We start from the raw sequence: 17,127 nt of genomic DNA, 5'->3' as shown, positions 1-17,127 counted from the left end.
CACAGCATCCACACACCAAAACAAACACCTGATTTTTATTTTATTTGAAAAGATTTATTAAAACACCTACAAAAATGGACAAGACAGGCATTGACTAACACAAGCAGAAAGTGTAATACATATACAGACAAACCCGATTAACAAGATACCAAATACTATTGAAGAAAATTATGTTCCATGAATTATTTACATTTTTTACGAAACACAAATAGGCCACATAGCCGAGGACAGAACACGCCCGATGCTGTTTATAAAAATATAATGTTTGGTTTAGGGCTTCAGTGTACCGAAGAAGGTTCAATGTCATTCAGTAAGCATAGTCGGCATATTAACACAACCATCTGTGAATCACATTCTCGAGTATATTACAGTAAATATATGGCTTACTTATGTGGCTCTGTTGTTCTCAACCGCTTACACACCCACCTTTTTACTCTTAAACGGAGTCTTTCAGAATTCTTGAGGTTTGAAAGTGCATGGACAATATTTACACAGAGGCACAGGATACCCTCAATTCCTTTTAACTCGTAACACTGACTGTTTTAACACCAACAACCAGCCAGTTGTAAAGATTATGTACTGTAACTTTAAGATGTGCACCCAGACATCACGTCAGAGTTTCTATGCATGTGCCATATGAGTTTACATAGTAAATCAAGGGCATTGGGTGACATTACATGTCGTTTTCCTTCTCTCCCTCTCTCTCTCTTTCTCTCTCTACATACTTAGAATACAAGTCCTTTCAAATGCGTTAAACTACAATACAATACATCCAAAGATACCATATCTGGCATTCAGACGTCTGCGTCCAAACTCTAGTTGAACCTAGAATTTTCTTGTATTCAAGTTTAGGATCTACTCATGAAGTTGAGTTAAAGTCAGTCTACAATATACTTGACTTTCTGCCGTCATCATTCTAGTCATCATGACTACCCAACATTTACATTTACACCTACGGTTAGTCAGATGACCTTGATTTAAGAGTAAGGTACCATTTGTGTGGAGACAGACAGGGGTGGAGCCACAAATGTAAATCTAAACAGAGCCATGTGATAGGTAAGTCAGTCAGACATATTGCACATAGTTACAGTACACTTAGAAGTCCTCCTGTCTGTTCACACACTTTAAATATGTCCTCAGTTTGCCACAGTGGCTGCATTAACTCTGAAAGTGTCAGAATGGTTATGATGCCTCATAACAGTTGTCCTAACCTAGACTTTCCAGTCACAAGCAATTTATCTTCTCGCACTGAATCCAACACGTGCATGACCACATTCAATATTTAAATGTGCAGTTCTATGAGACTGAATTTGGGATCATTTCACACTGCTTGGGGTACAGATGGTTGGCTTCAGGTCTGGTTAGGACATGTTGTAAGATATTCTATCCTTGAAATGATTAAAAATAAAAAATGTATATCACTTATTAAAAAAACGATATGCGAGTATTTCTTATTCTAATAAGTATGCAAATAACCCTCCGCCGAAGCCATGAAAATTGGCCATCACCACAAATGGTAGAAAAGTTAGACCGTAAATGTTAGTATTCACTTTAATTATTTAAAATGAAAGTTTAAAAGAAGAAATCACAATTTCTGTCATTATATACCATGTAGCCTATGTAACATTTTGCTCATTTAATTGAGTAAATGGATAGTTTGTAGAGCTAATGTTGTGCTGCCTGTCACCTATAGCTACAAAACCCTCCACCAGTTACTATGATTATGTCTAGAAATCTATTCAGTGTTCAGGGAATGAAGGAACAGATTCATTAGCAGTAAGTTCAGAGAATCAGAATTTAAGGTTCAGATGACAAGCAACATTTTATCCCAAAATCTACTGAATAAGTTTTCTGTCCAAAAACTTAACCTCAGAATGTCCATGTTTCATTTTGATTCTCAAAGGGATAGTTCACCCCAAAATTCTGTCATCATTTACTCACCCTCTTGTCATTTCAAACCTTTGTGACTTCCGCAGTAGGTTAGGTCCGCAGCACACAAAAAAATAAAGTTTCTTTCTTTGAAAAAAAAGTGGGTAACCGAACAGCACCGGTTTCCATTCACTTCTACAGTATGGACACAAAACCAATGCAAGTGGCAAATGGGGGCCGGTTAACAACGTTCTTCAAAATATCTTGGTTTGTGTTCTGCGGAAGAAAGAAAGTCATACAGGAAATATCTGTGAAACCAAATACAGTGGAATGATGGTGCGATTGCTAACTGTGGGGGAACAGAAAGTGGAAAGATGATAATAAAGGGATAAAATGTTGCTATAAAAGTTAAGGGTTTTCAGGAGAAGAGGTGAAAAGTGGGTCTTTTAGGGGCACCGTACCTGCGGTTTTATTCGCCTCAACCCACAAACATAATATACACTAATTTACATAAGAGTGCTTAGCCGTGTCTGCGTAAAAACACACCACCATTCTGTGGTCCACACACACATTCTTTCATCCATCCTCTGTGTCCTCTCTCTAGCTCTTTACACCATGTTCATCGCATCCTCAGTGAGGAAGGAGTGAATGTAGGCAAAAGAAGGCCGTAGTTTACAGTCTCTGTTCCAGCAGCTAAGCATCAGCTCGTACAAACCCTGCGGGCACACGGCCGGGCGAGCCAGGTACACCTGACATGGAGAGAGAGAGAGAGAGAGTGAGACCATGTATGTGTTCGCCTTGTAAGTGTTGATGTGTGTGTGTGTGTGTTTAAAAGCACGCATACCTGTTTCCCCTGGTCTCTGAAGAACTCCCCAGCGTTGTCGATGACCTGTTCGTCAGTCATGTGACTGTACGGTTGCTCCTGACACACGCTCAGCATTTCCCACAGCGTCACGCCAAACGCCCATACATCACTGGCTGTGGTAAACTTCCCCTACACACAACAAAAACCATCGACATTTGTAGATGTGTATGTGCAGAAATGAAATATCCTTTTTGGATATTTGGTGATCTCACCATGAGAATGCACTCCCATGCCATCCAGCGAATGGGCAGCACAGCTCTGCCCTGTATCCTGTAGTAGTCGCCGGCATAGAGGTTCCTGCTCATTCCGAAGTCAGCTATCTTTATCTGACGCTCCCCTCCTCTGTCCTCCCCGTCGCTTTTCTCTCCCCCAACCAGGCAGTTTCGCGTTGCCAGGTCCCGGTGCACGAAGTTCAGGGACGCTAAGAACTTCATCCCTGATGCGATCTGACTCGCCATGGAGATCAAAGCTGGGTAACTGAGACACAGAGATCCAGCTTTTATGTTAGAAACGCATTTGTATAATAATGGAATATCAGTACACAGTTTGATTTGTGTACCTGACGGTGGGTGTGTTATGTAAAGGTCCTGTCTTGTCCAGCAATGCTCTCTGGGAGAGGTATTGATTGAGGTCTCCGCTCTCCATATATTCTGTGACCATACAGAGTGGATCGCTGCTCACGCACACACCGAGCAGACGGATGATGTTTGGATCCTTCAGGCGAGATAAGATCTTTACCTCCTTTAGAAAGTCATTTCTGTTGAAGAGCATGATAAGAGTGAGGGAGAGAAAGGGAAGTCAGAACATTATAATGCCTTGAGTAAAGAGTTTATTGTGCATAAGACACACAGTCTAGCTGCTATTGCTTTACACTTTTAAGAAGTATTTAAGTAAGCTTCATTGTTTGTGAGTCACTTAAACTCATTTTTTGAGTTTTCCTGTTTTCTAAATAAAATAATTCTGCATAATATAAAAGAAACACATTCAGTGAAAATATAACCTTGATGTCTTTAATATTGACGGAGTTAAGTCATGTCAAAGATTGAAATCAATGTTAAGTTATGTTAGCTGTATTATTTTTAGTTATTAATACTTAAACAAAACAACACAACTGCAGTTTGATTTATATTACTTGGAATGCACATTAAAACATGATTTTTCATAAATGTATCAGTTTCTGCTAATTCTCTTTTTATATAAATGTAAAATATTGTATGCAAATATTTTAACCAAACAATGTAATTACATCTGTGCCACTCATTCAGTAAAATCACCTGGCATTTTTAGAGGCATCCGGCCTCAGAATCTTCACAGCCACCAGCAGAGGCCGCCCTTTCCTGACATTAAATGGGAACTCTAGGTTGGACAGGTCCTGGGGGTTTTCAATCTCACACAAATGTACCTAAACAGTGGCACACAATGAACAGTCAGGTATTAAGGGAATATACGTTTACTTTTAGCTATACAATAAGGGCGGTGGATGAAGAATTCCTAAAGGTAGAAAAGGCGTAGTCAGAATGTTTATCTAAGCCAAAGCTTGTACCTCGCCAAATTGGCCTTCTCCCAACTTCTCTTTGAATATAAGCCGTTCCCGTGGCAACTCGGGCAGTGGTGGGCAGTCGGTGGGAGTGGCTGAGAGAGCAGGTACTGCATACGTATTGTTTCCACTAACTCCTTGTAGACTGATGATATCAGCCTCTGCATAATGAGGAACACTTCCCCCACCTCCCGATGCTTCCCCATAATGAAGACCAGGGGGCGGGGCTCCAGGGTAAGGAGGCGGGCCCTCCTGAATGGGCAGACCTTTATCAACCATGTCAATAGCACATGCTGGAAGATTAAAAAGTAAAGTGAGAAAAATGTAAAGTTACATCAGAAAACTTTTGAGTCATTTAAATTGATGAGTAATTATGAACTGCAAACATGCGCTTAAACATTTAAACAGATTTGAGAGGACACATTAAAGGTTAGTTAATCAAAAAAAGAAAATTCATCGTTTACTACCCCTCATATTGTTGCAAACTCGTAACTATTTTTCCATGTCACACAATAGGATTCATCACGATAAAAGCGAATGGTGACAGAAGTTACCAAAATTCTTGTTCTTAAAATCCGTTCTATTCTTGTTCATGAATACTTGAAATCTGTATAAAATATTAAAGAAAATCATATGGGTTTGGACCAACACAAGGGTAAGTAAATGATGACAGAAGTTTTTGGGTGGACTGTCCCTTTAAATACATTCATAAAGCGCTTTATGACTGCAACACACTAACATACTCCTCCCCATAGGCTCATCCAAACACCAACTTCCACTGTTATGAACATATTTATAACCATCTCTGCTGTTCTGGCCTGTTATATAACCCTAGCTGTTACCTTAAGGAGTTCTGGGGACTTTAACTGCACCACCCCCTGCCCATTTAGGGCAATGTAAACCCCCTATCTCTTACCCTGGGATAGGTTTTGGGGCTTTTCTTGCAGGCTGTGGCAGTTTGTCAGCCTGTTGGGGACACGTGTCAGGTCAGACAGGAGGAGATGATAGGCTGGATTGTTTAACAGCAGAGCTAGGAATCCACAAGTCCACAAAAATGGTACGACACCACAAGACACACCACAAAACGACACGACGCAAAATCGCCACAACCAAACCACACAAGACGATTAACAAACAAGACACAACACAACAACACAAACAACAAGGTGGTTAAGGGATGACAGGGCAAACCAGTTACAAATGAGATACAAACACAACAGGCAGTGTTATAATTCATAATGATGCAGGCTGTTAATCATTGTTATCCTTTGTCAGTCTGTTTCAAGACATCATTTAATGTTGATTAATATATGAATATGAACACACAATGATTTTAAAATAGATAGATTAAGCGTGACAGCAACAATGGCAGATTCATCAGTGTATGAGTGGCCATGTTGTAGGGAATGCGGAGCGTGTTGCAGAATGAGTGAAATAAAATCTCTGTGCTTTAATCTCCCCTACCCCCTCTCTTTCAGATAAGACCCTCTTTGTGTCCAGGTTTTCGATTTTCCGTAAGTACTTTATCTGATGCTGTATTGGCAGTGCTGTTTGTTCTTTATGGTGACTTGGGTTCCAGTAAGTTCTTTAACTCCTGTTTTTCTGAACTAAAAGTCTTGTTCCTGTAGCTGCACTAGCAGTGTAAAGGCTGTTGGTTTGATTCCTAGAAACACCTTCACATAAATATAAAAGAGTCTGTGTTTGTGTTACCTGCGCTGTCACACTGCTCTCGGGGTTGTAGTACAGTGCTCGGCTCCTGGTACTCTCCCTCCCTGTCATCTGGGAAAGTGTGTATACGCTGATAGCGGCTGGAGTATGTGTGCGTGTTGGTGTTGTTGATCACCACGTTATCTGAGGGAACTGAAAGATGAACACGTAGCTCGTCGCTGGAGAGACTACCCTGTGCCTGGATATATAAAGAAACAACATTAAGCACTCATGAAATCAAAATAACAAATGCTGTCTGTTAAAATATCAGACATCTATATGCTAGCATACTAAGGGTAAACACATTTACTCTTTCATATTTTTTCCACATATTAGCAAGCTCATCAAAACTAAGTTTATTATGTTGCGATTAAAACGGTTCTCCCCACCTTGCCAAGTAGCTTCTTCCAGTATTGCCTCCACAGTATGACGACTATGACAGCCAATAGGAGCAGAATAATTCCAACCAGGCAGCCAATCAGGATGGCTGTATGGCTGCTGTCGTCTTTGGCCACAGGTAGTCCCGCCCTCAGAGTGATGACAGGAAACTCTGCACCATGAATAACAGTTTATGTGATTACAAATAACGTATTCGTTTTTATGGTGGCCTTCAATTATTTCACTAATAGGCCATCAATAAATATGAAGGAAATTACATTTAAAACCAATAAAAAAAGGCATAAAGAAGGCAATTCAGGACCAGTGTTTACAGAGTAAAGCCAAAGCCGCCTCCTAATCTCAGTTATGATGGGTGGGGAAGTTAATGAGTAAATGCCTTTATGGTCATGGAGACTTACATACACACTCCCTCTCTCTTTCTGCATATGTGAAAGTGCTTATGTCTGTAAATTTAGGAGGCAGCTGTTGTTTTGGGGGCTGTAATAAGCTTTGACGGAGTAAATGCGCTGTGATGGTGGGCACAATCCTAAAGCTGAGGGAAATATGATCAAAGACAGCCAGAGCAATTTCACAATAAATACACTTTATGAAACACTACGACAAAACCATAGCAGATCGTTCGAGTCGACAACATGCAACCAAACCATGCAAGAAGAAAACATTCTCGTCAGGCTTTGAGATGGACATGCATGCACGCACGCACGCACTTAACCACCAACCACATTTTATGTGAGGGCAGGATTTTGAAATGTTAGGAAATTGAGAGGCGTCGTAACATCATAATGGCCTCTGTATTGAAAAACATGCTGTAAAAAGAGACACCGATGGCAAGCATGGAGACAATACTCTTTTCTTCCTATTGTCTCTCTCTCTTGTTCTCTCCTCACCTGTTGGCATGCTGCTGGGCAGCAGAAGGGAAGTGTTCATGGAGAATTCTGAAAAGATGAGGTTGGACAGGTCAGAAGATGGAGAATTAGAGAGATGAGAGGGTGGATGGGGCAGAGAGGCACAGGTGAAGAAATACAACAGATGTGTGTGTGGTGGTTAAAGCTATAATCGAGTAAAAATAAAGGTTCTGTCATCTGTATAATGAATAGTTTTTCCGTAGAACACAAAGGAGGATATTTTGAGAAGTATCTCTTTGTGTCCATGCAATGGAGGTCAATGGGGGCCAATGCTGTTTGGTTATCAACATTCTCTAACATAACATAACACAGGTTTGAAATGACATGAGGATGAGTAAAGGATTTAAAAAAGGATTAAACCATATTCTTTCCCTTTAAGTTTTGAGAAACTTTTCCGCAAAGATGCTAAAATAACCATGAAAGGAACAGAATTCAGAAACAGAAATTCAGAAACAGAATTGTTACATATCTTATGATTCTCGTCTCATGCATCTAATGCGCAAATGTCCCTTGACAAGGCTTTGCATGCACACACACATGTGGCGCAGCCAGTTACATGACTCACCAGTTGAGCTGCCGGTGGCATTCGAGGGGACTGGTTGGGTGACATTAAGAGGACGAGTACTGGCAGTAGGAGAAGGAAGAGATCCACTCTCGAACGGCACTGGAGATAAGAAGGATGAATGACAAAGAGAGAATCAGATATGCTCAGTCTCTGTGAACCACACCAATCACGCAGCTTTAAATTATACTTATGGCTTACAGTTTACGATGACATTGTAAACTCCATTAGCATACAGGTGTGAAAAATAAGGCAGAGATGACAAGTACTATTAAGGTAATGCAGTGTTTTGCTGCAGGAGGTGAGGTATGAATGTGTTGTGTACCAGAGTAGAAGCTGATCTCGCTAATGAGGAGCCAACGGCTTTCAAAAGCAAAGCGGCAGCTGAGAATTTGTGCCGGTTGTCCTCCGAGAGGCAGCGAGATGGTGTGGGCAGACGGGTCGTTCATGTCTCCCAGGGGCACGTGAAGGATGAGTGGAGGCTCTGCCCACGGGCTCAACAGGGTTGCTTTAAACTTACACTCCACCCGACTGAACACCCGCACGCCCTGAATGTATCTGTTACTGCTGTGCACCTGACACACACGAAGACAGAGGTAGTAAGAATCACTGAGAAGGAACTGCTATTTGCGATGTCACAAAATAGTAAAGGATTAGCACATGAATAACTTCCTGACTAACTCCTTCATTTTTACACTTTCATATTTTGTAGCCTAGTGGATAAGCTGTGTATAGACTTTTGGACAATATGTTTGAGACATTGCCAATGTTTTTGCTTTTTGTTTTAAGGTTTTGGGTTATCATCCACCCAACCATAAAAACCAAAATTGCAGCTGGATGTTTGAGGGTGCATATCAGGACGGGGAAACACATTTGTGTGGATTCTGTTAAGCGGTTTTACATGCAAACACGTGCTTGTTGTTTTGAGAAATCTTTAACTGGGGATTTATCTGTTCCTCTTAAAGGAACTGTTCGTACAAAAATGATACATATTGACTCATCCTCGAGCTTTGTTCTGAATTTGATGAACACGGAGAAAGATATTAAGAAGAATGCCACCAAAGACTAACATAGTAGGAAAAATGACATTGGAAGTCAAAAGTGCCCGGGAACAGTTTGCTTTCCTACATTCTTCAAAATATCCTACTATGGTAGGCAATGGTGGCCAAGAATTGTTTGTATACAAGCAGTCTAGTGAGTAAATTATGACATAATTTTCATTTTGAGGTGAACTGTTCCTTTATGTCAATTTACAAAAGATACATAAAGACATACAGTGGTAAAGAGGTGTGTCTGAAATAGTGGGGAGCCACAGGAAAAACAAAATAGCATGTTGACAAAAGACAATGCTTATGGATGTTGTGAAAGCAGAGATACAGGAATGTAGAGAATGCGAGGAAGTCACATACAGACCGTCAGAAGTGGTCAGCATTACCAGTAAACAAACAAACAAAAAAAGAATAATGATATGCCCACACACACAAACAAATGGCAAAACATTATGATCCCATAAACTGCATAAAATTAAAACACTTGGATGTCTCAGAATCACACCCACCCACAAACCCACAGGACAAACAATACAAATCAAATGTTCAATAAAGAGCTGAAGGGTGGTGAAAGGCTTCAGAGGAAATTATCATTTGTGCCATATGAACTGACAGAAAATAATTCTGGGATAGCAGAATTGCAGGACAGGAAGTGTACATGGGTGAATCATAGAGATATGTTAAATATCACATCCAGGAAAGAAAAGTTTATTCGGAGAAGGCTTAGTTGACGTGTGTGTTTGAAGAACTGACAATTCTTTGGATATTATTGAATTAGATAAGACCTTTCAGATAATTTATGGTACCACACCCACACACACTGACCTGCATAATGTGAAAGATCCGTGTTTTCTCAAAGTGAAATTCAATGTCAACAGCCGGCTGCCCGAGGACGTCTTGACTCCAGCCCACATAATCATATCCTGGCCACACTCTTAACTCTTTACTTTCCATGAAATCATTCCCACCTAAAACACCATCACACAGCTGACCTAATCCTCCAAACATCATCCTAGAGAGAGAGAGAGAGAGAGAGAGAGAGAGAGACAGAGAGAGAGAGAGACAGAGAGAGAGAGAGAGAGAGAGAGAGAGAGAGAGAGAGAGAGACAGAGAGAGAGAGAGAGAGAGAGAGACAGAGAGAGAGAGAGAGAGAGAGAGAGAGAGAGAGAGACAGAGAGAGAGAGAGACAGAGAGAGAGAGAGAGAGAGAGAGAGAGAGACAGAGAGAGAGACAGAGAGAGAGAGAGAGAGAGAGAGACAGAGAGAGAGACAGAGAGAGAGAGAGAGAGAGAGAGAGAGAGAGAGAGAGAGATTACAGAGATGTCAAGTCAAATGAATTTGATCGGGTCATTGGCCATACATGCGCTCACGTATAATATTGCCATTTCCCTACACGCATAAATCTGTGAGTCACGTCTGGCTAACATCAACATTGTTAGCTAAGCAAATGCAAACATTTCTGCTCTATTATAAAAAAACATCTGGAAGTGTTTTAACACAATATCCGCCAATCCCACCTGACACGCATAAAGAACACATATACATCCCAGAGTTCAGTAAAACAAGACCAGGTGGGAATTCAAAATAAGGGTCATGATGGTTAGCTCAGAAAGAGTTTAGATGATCGTTTTGACCAACATAAGTATAAACCAACCAACTGCTAAAGCAAAACAGACTTAAATGTAAATCAACCAAAATCTTACTTTTGAGCTTAAAGATATGCAGAAATAACACAAGTGGTCAGACTGTATGTTTATATCAGAACTCGACTCTCATGAGCGCTCATATATACAAAGTCTTTTTTTAAGTTGTACTGAATTAAGTGTGTAATTTTTGGGATGATCTATGGATAGAAATGCAATATAATAAATCTTAGTCCTGTGTCAGCCACCGTGGGGCTTTGAAAATGAGGGGAGGGTGGAGTGAGCCGCTGGTTGCAATTTGCAACCTCAACGCTAAATTTTCACAAACTGGATCTTTAAGAAAGTTGTAGAAATGGGATAACATGTGTGTATTACCCTGCCTCTTTGCTGCCATCATACACGGAGTCATTAAAGTTGACAGGTGACCCAGACAGATTCATCACATGACCGACAGGAGCGGTGTATGACTTCAGTCCATCTACATGAAAACAAAATCACATCAATTAAAAACAAACCTCACAAGATGTACAAGCAGTGTCTGTAATGTGGTTGTGTGTGCGGGCTGGTGACGGATTGCTTCGAGTGAGACTCACCTTCCCAGACACAACCGTAGAGTTCAACTCTTAAACACACGCTCATCACGCGATCCGCCAGCGGGAAGAACCGCACCATGCGTGCTATAATGGGCGGGCCCAGGTCCTTCAGCACCAAATCATATGTGTTTTCGTTGCCTGACACCACCTGAGATGAAACAGCACACATACACTACTGTAAGAAAAGTAACTATTACTATTTCTAGTGTATGGATATGCATGCGAGCATTGAGACCTCCTGCCCCCAGCGATCTCTCCAAGTAAACCAATGTCGTCCATCACGAGAGTAACGAAGCCGGTAACTGCGTGCAAACTCCCGCCCGAGGCCGTCTGCGTGCCGACCCTGCGTCCCTACCAGAGACAGGAAATACAGTTTGTGTAGATCCACCTGCAGGTATTCAGAACCGCTGGGGAACACAGGAGCAGCTGGACACCACGCTCCATCACCTTCTCCTGTACTTAACCTATGAGAATACATACAAAAATATGCAAGATATAACTGGACAAAATATATTTCAACATGAACAGGTTCATATATAGGTTTTACAAACAACATATACTCTGCCAACCAAATTTGTGAAACTGTCAAGCAGTGTAAGAAATTATCTTTTTCATTACGAGTTCATTTTAGTGGATTTAAAGGACAATAGGGTATATGCCTACGGGTCGATGACGTACTTCCGCTAAAATCTCAGTCAGGCTGTTACATGGTACACATAAACATCTATAGTGGAGTTTTGGTTCCTTGCCACCGTTACTTACGTGGAGACTGCTGTTTTAGTTTAATCCATAAATATAAACAACATGCGTTTAACAGCATACATGTACGTTAACATATTTTAACAAATATATTCTTTTAGCAACTTTTTGGGTATTATTGAAAATTGTTATGGTAAATTGTAATTTTAGGCTTCTAGTCCTGATAGTAATATTTAAAATAATAATATACCTAAATTAAGTATTAATTGACATCAGTGTACATTTCATCGAGAATAGCTTGCAATAATACCATGTATCTTAATACCGTATATTCTCTTGATTTTTTATTATTATGTATGAGAAGCTGTTTTGCAACAATGAAAATTGTGACCATTGCATAGAGGAAAAATTTAGATAATACCATGTATCTTAATACCGTATATTCCCTTAAATTTTTCCCCTGGTATTTTTTGATATATTTTTTATGATGATATATGTGAAGCTGCTTTGCAAAAATGAAAATTGTGAAAAGCGCTATATAAATAAAATTGAATTGAATTACATCCGGTGCCATAGGGAACAATGTCGCTTCGCTTCAGGATGCACATGGGATTACGATCAACAACGTGAGTCTAATTATTCAAACTCTTCGGCATATGTCGACAACCAACATTTCAAGGTACATAAACAAATATGAAAAAAAGCAAAGTTTTGCACTCACTAGAGGCTTGATCACAGAGGCACTACATTTCTTAATTAACACATCATTATCACTTGGTGAAAATCTCTTTAGTGCTATGAGAGAGGAAGTGACCTAGCAGGCTAAGATTTACTATTTACTATTTAACATATAACAAACTAATTTAAGTTGAAAACCAATTCTTAACCAACATAAAATATGTTTAGAATATAACTAAATGTATCCGTTACACAACAGGATTTATTTCATTTCGTTTTCAATTTTTCTGGTAATTTCCTGTGTGAATGAGGTGATATGTGAAATATGTTGGTGTGTGTTAACACTTGCATGCTGAGTTCACCTGGTTTCACTCTCTCACATGCTTGTAACAAATACACGCTCTCTCTCTGGCATTTGGTGATTAACATCTGTATGCCAGTTTATTTTCACTTTAAACTGTTTGACACATATGTGCAGTAGGCTGAGCTGTTTGCTGGCTCAGGATCAGTAGACGCCGAAACGCAAGTAACAAACTCACTAGAACAACGCAAGTGCAGCTGTATCTCTCTCCATTGAGATCCTACCGAGCAATACACCTGAAATAATTATATTCCACGGCTGTGTGGGTTCTGTCACCTCCACAAGACTTCATCACAGCACAACTGAGACATTTCAGATCCAGCATTCACTTTCCAGAAACATCCGATAGTCTCTTAAATGAAATCTTCATCTATCCAGATCTCAGCAATTCTTTACAGATATCTATTACACATTTATCTTTCATGTGTTATCACGTGCGCCTTATTTTAGAATTACCAACGTCTAAATGTGTTAATATTGTATAATGCAAAACTGCAAATGGAACAGTTTGTACCATGTTGTGTTATAATTCTGCTTTGCTATATCTGATCTAATACTCCTGGGAATGATAAGCTGCAAATCCAGAAACTGCTGATCGGGCACAATGTTTGGGCCTTTTACCTAATAAATAAACATGATTTGGCTTTTCGGCAGACTGATGAAACCTGTGCATGCTAGTATTCAGAAAATACACAATCGCCAGACAATCAGATTGAAGCTTTCGATTTTCCAAAAGCACTTGCTATTTTTATATGCTTTTTGCATCTGACGGTCCATAACCGGATCCATCTGAAGGCGAGACTACACAAATTGTAACATCAGTAACCCTTCATTCCATCTCCCTCGTCTTAATCACTAATCTGTAGATGGGATTAAGGTGAGGAAACCATGAGGGACTTCTGAAAGTACCTCAATCATGATAAGATGAGCATCGACTTAGGTGAGCCAAAAAGTCACCAAAAATATGAAATCAATAACTGGTGAATGTTGATCCACACTCAAGATCAAATAGACGCCTTTACACCAACCAAACATGAAGTTCAATCAAACCTTGATCCATAAAAAATCCAGTGTTAAAGCAACATTAAAGGAATGCCGAAAAAGATGCTGCGCACAGCTCTACGGGAACCATGCTTGAAGCTTTTTGATCTTTTTTTTATAATTTTATTAAATAGAAAGGTACTCTCATGAACTCACACTTTCACAGTGTTTTTAAGACTTTCATTTTCCTTTATTATTATTAAATATATTAACCTGTGTGTAACTGTGTTTTGCACACACAATACAATTATGCGATTGACAGGTGCTTTCATTCAAAGCACATATAGTCCATTCAATATTTACTTTTTTATTTGTAGTTAAAAAAGTAGTTATAGTGCATCGGTAGTCATTTGCTTCCTGTTGGGTAGAATCTTTGCATTTCAAAGGTAACGCTCTACATAAATCACAGATTTTTCAAAGCATTGAACATTAACATCTGGAACGACTTGCATTAATATACAGAGACATCATATTAGATCACAGAAATAAACAACAGCCCCACCCATGTCTCTTGGTCTTTCTCATGCCCTCCCACAGCTGTTCTATAGCGATGTCATGTGTGTGAACCCTACTGAACATACACAAATCACACACACACACACACACCTAATCACTGAATCGCCACCATAAATCCCTGCTTCAACACCTCTCAGCACCCCATCATTTCTCATGAGCCCCACCCTCTCCCTCTGTACTCATCCTCTCCGTTTAAGGTCGTATCTCCCTCCCTCGCTTCAGTTTTCTGTAAGCTCCTCTTCTCCCCCTGCTCAAAATCCCCCCGCTGTCTTGAATAGAATGTGGATTTAATAACAACCACATGATTCCCGTGTTGCCAAAGACAGAAACACGCACACACTCCTCGCTTCATTTCAGGACTGTATGCTGATGCCAAAGTCTTAGCTTAATTAATTGTGTGTTTTTTAGTATCTTCCTCTGTGCAGTGTTGTGTGAGCATGTCTGTTGTCTGCTACCGTGTGTGTGTGGTATTGGCCTGTATTCAGCATGCGAGTCTGGTCCAGACAGACAGTGCTGTAATGTCATTACCTAATGCTCTATATCAAGATACGCACCATTACTGACATCTCACGTAACCTAATCCCGTCTCCTCGTGAGACTCGCAGAGACCACCAACACAAACACCCACCCACAAATCACAAGACAAAATGAGAGGACAATTTTTATGACCGTTATGAACACGTTCATATTAAGCACAAGATGTTTTAAAAAACTTGCTAAGTTCTCACCTGCCGTGTTTGGCTTCAGTGGAGTCGGACCAGGCGCTGGATGCAGTGATGTCAGAGTCGGGTATGGTGCCATCCTCCATACCGAGAGCGTAACGACATTTTGCTGTGTAACACAGAAAAAAACACTTCAGACAGGCAACCAAAGCAAGTTTATGAGACACATCAGGAACCTGACACGCTTCAGACGCACTTACACATTTATAATTAATAAACAATATAGTCAGATTTGTCCAAACAACTCTGCGATGTGACAAAGTGTCAAGAGCAAATCACCTCTTCTTAACGTAATTGTGGTGAAATCTCCTAAAAATTGTCAGCGTTACATAAAATGATATTACTTGGATACATTAAAGGGATAGTTTACTCAGAAAATGAAATTTCTTTATTTACTCATAGTCATGTCAATTCAAACACGCGCTTTCGTTCCTCTGCAAAACACAAAAGATATTTTGAAGAACGTTGGTAACCAAACAGCATTGGACCCCATTGACTTCCATTGTATGAACACAAAACTACGGAGAAGAAAGTGTCATATACTGTATATCAAGTCTTAAACATCATACGGGTGAGAGATTTTATTTTTGGGTGAATGTTTTCTTTAAACACCAAACATACATATGTAGATTTAATATTTTTAGATTTAATGTTAATATTTTTTTATATATTTCAATTACGAAACATCGGCTATCCAAAAGTCACCGTTTTTCAGCAATTTGAAAAAATACAGCGATGAAAAGCAACTATTCCTTCTGTATTATTTAATATATTGAAATATATTAACAATAAATTATTCTAAATATTAAATATATATAAAACAATTTAATATATCGACAGTTAATATATTGCAATATAAATACAGTATATATTTTACATATTTATATGTCAGATACATGCATTCTGACACAAGATACAATACACGTGTGTGCTTTATATATTTGACAAAGTCTGTAAAGTGCAAAGAGTGCGAGAGAAAGCTTGTCTACGCTACTGATTGGCTGTCATTTCTTCTGTTAGCGTGAACGCTAAAAACACTTGTCACTGGAATCTTGTGTTGGTTAGCCAACTCCTGGGGGCCATTTTGTACAGTAAAGCCACACACATACACAACACTGTCAAACTCTTAAAAATACCAAAGCAGCATTGTTGGAATGCTTGCGTTGCTTTGCCAAAGCTCACAGGTGTAGTGCAGAAAACAAAACCAAAGAGACACAAAGTGAGGGAGTGAAAGAGGGATGTTATAAAATCAGGGGAGGAGAGAGTCAATCTGGCAGAAACACAATGTTCGAATCATCTGCACCGATCATATATCAGCCATGCTTCAGATGGTGTGCCTGTCTGTCAGTGTGTGGGTGTGTTAAAACTGGGGTGATGGGTGAGGTTTTGGGGGGACGTGCTCATTTGCAGTGAGTCATGAGATAAGAATGCTAAGGCTGGAAAACAAACCCAGCCCAGCCAGCAAGACCCTCACACATACAGAGTCACACTGTGGACAGGTGCCTGTATCATTACATCATCATCATCTTGCTGCCGCCAATAAAATGCTTTCTGCCTTCCAAACTCTCTCTCTCTCTCCTTCTCTCTATGACTCCTAGCCCTTTTCGCCATCCCAAACTCATCTCCAGTTAATACAGAACAGATGAGAGCTGTGTTTACAGTCATACTGTATTATAAGGGCGTCTTTCAGTTTTGACACTATTGACTTGGTGAAATAAAAACACCTACTTTCTGCTCCTGATCGATTTGCACCTTTGTATTCTTACTCCTCAAAAAACTAACATTATTGTTACTGAATCTCCAGTCTCACTGTCTCTTTGTTTCCCCCCTTTCTCTCTTTCTGTCTGGCGAGCTGTACAACCATACCTGCCTCTGTTCCAGCTTATTACATTATGTACTGTTATCAACTGGTCACAGAGAAATAAAACACTGTAGCCCAAACACAGGGATCATGAGCTTTGATTCAGAGTCGAGAGTGGAAT

General features: G+C 39.9%; 1 protein-coding gene across 4 annotated transcripts in view; it reads right to left on the bottom strand.

The window, feature by feature from the left end:
• Positions 1 to 17: 17 nt before the first annotated feature.
• Positions 18 to 17,127, bottom strand: part of ddr1 (discoidin domain receptor tyrosine kinase 1) — a 31,347-nt gene continuing 14,237 nt past the window's right edge. The window contains exons 3-19 of one of the 4 annotated variants that reach the window (XM_079470524.1): positions 15,152 to 15,254; positions 11,364 to 11,592; positions 11,129 to 11,276; positions 10,911 to 11,013; positions 9,719 to 9,905; positions 8,170 to 8,419; positions 7,848 to 7,946; positions 7,265 to 7,312; positions 6,368 to 6,528; positions 5,982 to 6,177; positions 5,188 to 5,301; positions 4,278 to 4,564; positions 4,009 to 4,136; positions 3,294 to 3,491; positions 2,947 to 3,211; positions 2,714 to 2,863; positions 18 to 2,618 (exon numbers count right to left, since the gene is read on the bottom strand). In XM_079470524.1, coding sequence (XP_079326650.1) covers positions 2,478 to 2,618; positions 2,714 to 2,863; positions 2,947 to 3,211; positions 3,294 to 3,491; positions 4,009 to 4,136; positions 4,278 to 4,564; positions 5,188 to 5,301; positions 5,982 to 6,177; positions 6,368 to 6,528; positions 7,265 to 7,312; positions 7,848 to 7,946; positions 8,170 to 8,419; positions 9,719 to 9,905; positions 10,911 to 11,013; positions 11,129 to 11,276; positions 11,364 to 11,592; positions 15,152 to 15,254 — 2,807 coding nt within the window. In that variant the 3' untranslated portion in view covers positions 18 to 2,477. The remainder of the gene's footprint in view (positions 2,619 to 2,713; positions 2,864 to 2,946; positions 3,212 to 3,293; positions 3,492 to 4,008; positions 4,137 to 4,277; positions 4,565 to 5,187; positions 5,302 to 5,981; positions 6,178 to 6,367; positions 6,529 to 7,264; positions 7,313 to 7,847; positions 7,947 to 8,169; positions 8,420 to 9,718; positions 9,906 to 10,910; positions 11,014 to 11,128; positions 11,277 to 11,363; positions 11,593 to 15,151; positions 15,255 to 17,127) is intronic. The other 3 variants (XM_079470525.1, XM_079470523.1, XM_079470526.1) reach the window with 3 other exon arrangements.

The sequence above is a fragment of the Barbatula barbatula genome (assembly GCF_947034865.1).
Source record: "Barbatula barbatula genome assembly, chromosome: 12".
NCBI lineage: Eukaryota > Metazoa > Chordata > Actinopteri > Cypriniformes > Nemacheilidae > Barbatula > Barbatula barbatula.
This window is presented reverse-complemented; position numbering and strand designations above follow the sequence as displayed.